The sequence below is a fragment of the Carlito syrichta genome, unplaced genomic scaffold (assembly GCF_000164805.1).
Source record: "Carlito syrichta isolate Samal-C Ts95f unplaced genomic scaffold, Tarsius_syrichta-2.0.1 Scaffold297336, whole genome shotgun sequence".
Lineage (NCBI taxonomy): Eukaryota > Metazoa > Chordata > Mammalia > Primates > Tarsiidae > Carlito > Carlito syrichta.
This window is the reverse complement of record NW_007241432.1, coordinates 66,965-71,028: the sequence shown is the minus strand read 5'-3', so window position 1 is coordinate 71,028 and position 4,064 is coordinate 66,965. Positions and strand designations below refer to the sequence as shown.

The 4,064-nt window shown below is 46.6% G+C and overlaps 1 protein-coding gene across 2 annotated transcripts in view; it reads left to right on the top strand.

The window, feature by feature from the left end:
* Window positions 1-11: 11 nt before the first annotated feature.
* The window catches only part of LUC7L (LUC7 like), a 31,975-nt gene continuing 27,922 nt past the window's right edge, over window positions 12-4,064 (top strand). Inside the window, exons 1-2 of one of the 2 annotated variants that reach the window (XM_008054648.1) lie at window positions 12-1,053; window positions 1,709-1,803. In XM_008054648.1, coding sequence (XP_008052839.1) covers window positions 1,044-1,053; window positions 1,709-1,803 — 105 coding nt within the window. In that variant the 5' untranslated portion in view covers window positions 12-1,043. Of the gene's footprint in view, window positions 1,804-4,064 lie in introns of both variants that reach the window. The other variant, XM_008054649.2, reaches the window with a different exon arrangement.

Sequence of the window (4,064 nt, the reverse complement as noted above, 5' to 3'; positions counted from 1 at the left end):
GCGGACGCGGCCCTCTCTCGGAGTCCGCGCTGTCGGTGGGGCGCCCGTTTCCTCCCTGCGTGCCGTCCTGCGTCGTTCTCCCCGGCCTGCGCCGCAGCCCGCGCGCCTCTGCGAGCCGGGGAGTCGGCGGAGGGCCGGGACCAGCGCCGCCTCCGGGTCGCGGCAGCCGGATGGCGGCCGCCGTCCGAGACCCCGCTGGGAGGGGCCCGGACCGCTCTGGGTCTGTGTCATTGCGAGGGGAGCCGCACATTGAGCTTTTCTTATGCGGCTCCTGCCGAGTCCTTTTCCAGCCCCTCTTCCCCCAGCCACACCGGAGAACCTGTTTAGCCAGCGCTTGGCAGTCGTTAGGTAGGTTGTACTGTAGGGAGGACTTGAGAGCATAGTTGTCTCAGGAGAAGCGGTCGCATCTTTGCAAAACGGTATACCCGCTGTGGTTTGCGTTTCCTCTCTACTGAAGTATGAAGTTGCAAGTTCACACTGGCACATTCGCAGGGCTGTGCAATCATTGCACTTTATTTCATAGGTGAATAAGCGCTTTTTAGCTTTCTTTGTATATTGAGTTGCTTTTGAATTGCTGCCCATATTTTTATTTCATACAAACTGAACAATTGTGGCCCCTCTATTTTATTTATAAAGGTTCAGTGTATCTTTGCCTGCCTACATCAATCTGCAAGGGAGTTGCAGAAAAGCCTCATGTTCATCGAGCCGTGAGTCACAACCAATTTCTAAGCTGTTATAACAAAAAAGTGTTTGTTTTTTTCACAAGTAACTTTAAAAGTGTAGTTTAGAAAGAAAACATTTTCAATAAAAAGACACTACATTAATCCTGGATGCTTGCAAATCCTAAAATATATTCCTCCTTTAGTATTACACAGCACTGTGTCATATACACAGATTAGCTTTAAAATTTGTCACATACCACTTTGACTTTACTTTTATGTATCATTCCCCCTGACTTCCTTACTGCAGGTGTGGGCAAGAAAACTTTTCCTTTAAAACTTTTCAACAGCGGGCATAAAATTCTGCAGCTGAGGTCTTGAAGAATGCAGATGGGTACAGTATGTGTTGGAGCTCACAGTGTGTATTGACTAACCTAGTTTCTTTTTGCTTTTTTTTTTGGTATTGTTAAAAGTGACTCCTAGGTGCCAACTCTCTTTTTTAAGGGTGGGAATGAAGGGGATAGGAAGAATAGGTCTTGATTATTTAACTCATTGAAAGAGTTTGAAAGCTTCCTCGTCACATAACTTTGGGCAAAACACTGCCTGTGCAGCATTTGTCCATAACATAAAAGATCTGAGTAGCTTTTGTTGGTGGAAATTACCAGCTCTGTAAGTCATCCATGGTGGTTCATGGCCCTCTCATTGGTGTGGGTTTTTGGAATCTCATTGCCCATGTTTGTGTGTGTGTGTGTGTGTGTGTGTCTAGTGGCCTTTTGGTGCTCAGCCTTTTACTTCTGACTCTGACTTTTTTGGCACAACAATGGAGTCAGACCTCATTAAGTGTGATTCTTCATGGTCTCTTTAGTCTAAGAAAAAAATGTGTATTCTATTCCAGTTGTAAATACCTTTAGATCAGCTTTTCATTGTGTTTGATGGGAAGAACACAGAAATGATAGTCTGCAAATCATCCGGATGAATTGTTGTACCAGATACCCTTTTATTGTTAATGTGATAATATTGTCTTATTTAAAACCACAAATGAATTTCAGGAGACGAAACCAGACAGAGGGTCAAGTTTACAGATGATCGTGTCTGCAAGAGTCACCTTCTGGACTGCTGCCCCCATGACATCCTGGCTGGGACGGTAGGTGCATTATGGGTGCTGTATGGGCACTGAAGGTTTTTCAAGTTGACTTGTTTTTCTTTTGTTTTGAGTTGGAGTCTCACTCTGTCACCCAGGCTGGAGTGCAGTGGCACGCTCACGGCCACCGCAGCCTCGACCTGCTGGGCTCAGGAGATCCTTCCTCCTCAGCTTTCCAAGTAGTCAGAACTACAGGCATGCGCTACCATGCCCAGCTAATTTTTTGATTCTTACCATGTTGCCCAGGCTGATCTCGAACCTGTGGCCTCAGGCAACCTGGAACCTCAGACTCTGGAACCTTCAAAAAACAAAGTTCTTGGTCAGGTATGGTGGCTCATACCCAGCACTTTGGAGAGGTCAAGGAGAGAGGATTGGTTGAGCCCACGAGTTTAAGATCAGCCTGCATAACACAGCGAGACCTTGTCTCTACAAAAAATTTAAAAATTTTCCAGATGTGGTGGTGAATGCCTGTAATCACAGCTATTCAAGAGGCTGAGGCAGAAGGATTGCCTGAGCCCAGAAGGTCAAAGCTGCAGTGGTCTGTGATCCTGTTACTGCAATCCAGCTTGGGCAACAGAGACCCTGACTCAAAAAAAAAAGTTTTATCAAGACAAGTTACCCTACCTTCCCTTCAGCTGCTACCTTACTCTTCCAAACTTACTAATCAACATCACATTTTCCCGTAAGCCTCAATAAAATAATTCCTTCTATTCCTCCTTGACCCACCCCCTACTAAAGATGGGAGATGATCTCAGCAGACCTGTGGACCTGCAGAAACTCTTAGCAGGGTAGGGACCAAAACCACTTTTATTCTGCTGATAATTCAACTACCCAGCAACTCCATGTAGCCCATAATAGTGAGGCTCAACCTTTACAAACCCCCACCTGAATTTCCAATACTTATCCTATTCTACTTTCAGCAGCTTCTGACATCTGTTCATTCAAACCTTTGCAAAACACTTTCTTTTTTTCTTTTTTGAGTTGGAGTCTCACTCTGTCGCCCAGACTGGAGTGCAGTGGCCGCTCCCAGCCACCGCAGCCTTGACCTGCTGGGCTCCAGCGATCCTTCCGTCTCAGCCTTCCGAGTAGACGGAATTACAGGTGTGCGCTACCACGCCTGGCTGAGTTTTTGATTTATTGTAGAGATGTGGTCTCGCTGCCCAGGTGGGTCTCGAACCCGTGGGCTCGGGCAATCCACTTACCTCAGCCTCTCAAAGGCACGGGATTACAGGCTGAGCCACCGAGCCCGGCTAAAACACTTTCTTCATCTGTATATGGGTCTCCTGGGCTTCTTCCTCCCAATCTCAGCCTGCTTCTTCTCCAGCTCCCTTTGCTGAATGGCCCCTTCCCAATTCTGAACCATGCTGTGACTGTGCTCATTCCATGGCCTTCTCAATACTCATCTGTTTCCCACTCCCTCTAACTCATACCAGCCCAGACACAGCCGCAGCATTCTCTCTGTCCCTCTGCTTTCTACTCCACCCAGATCACTGTAATCCCAAACTTCACACATGTTCTCACCATTCAGGCCTCTGCCCAGATGTCACTGAGTGGCCTTTCCTCATCTCCCAGTTTAAAACAGCTCATTGTCTATTCATTTACTTATTTAATGTTCATCCTCTTCCCCAGCCAGATGAGAGTAAAGACTTTATTACTAGCACACTGTCTCCACTGCCTGGCACAAAGCAGCTGTCCATTAAAAACTTAGTGAATTCCTCTATACTTGATAATACACATATGTGGGAAATGCCCTCCTTCTGATTATCTTTGTCACCAGCAGTTAGGAGCACTGCTACACAAGGCTCTGACCAAGGAAAACATGGTTGACATCTGCACTAGAGTACACATCCATCTGTTCCTTCTGTCTTCTTCAACTATGAATTTACCAACAATTCCAGCTTCCTACAGAAGTACCCTACAGCTAAACTGCTTTTAAATGGTGCAAGTGCTGGATGTGTTGGTTCACGCCCATAATCCCAGCAGTTTGGGAAGCTGACGTGAGAGTATTGCCTGAGTCCACGGGTTCGATACGAGCCTGGTCAACTCAGTGAGACCTCATCTCTACAATAAATAAATAAATAATTAGCCAGGTGTGGTGGCACATGCCTGTAGTTCCAGCTACTTGGAAGGATGAGGTGGAAGGATCACCTGAGCCCAGCAGGTTGTGGCTGCGGTGGCCGGGAGTGTTCCACTGCCCTCCAGCCTGGACAGAGTGAGACTCCAACTCAAAAAATAATAATTTTTTTTTTTTTTTTTTGAGTTGG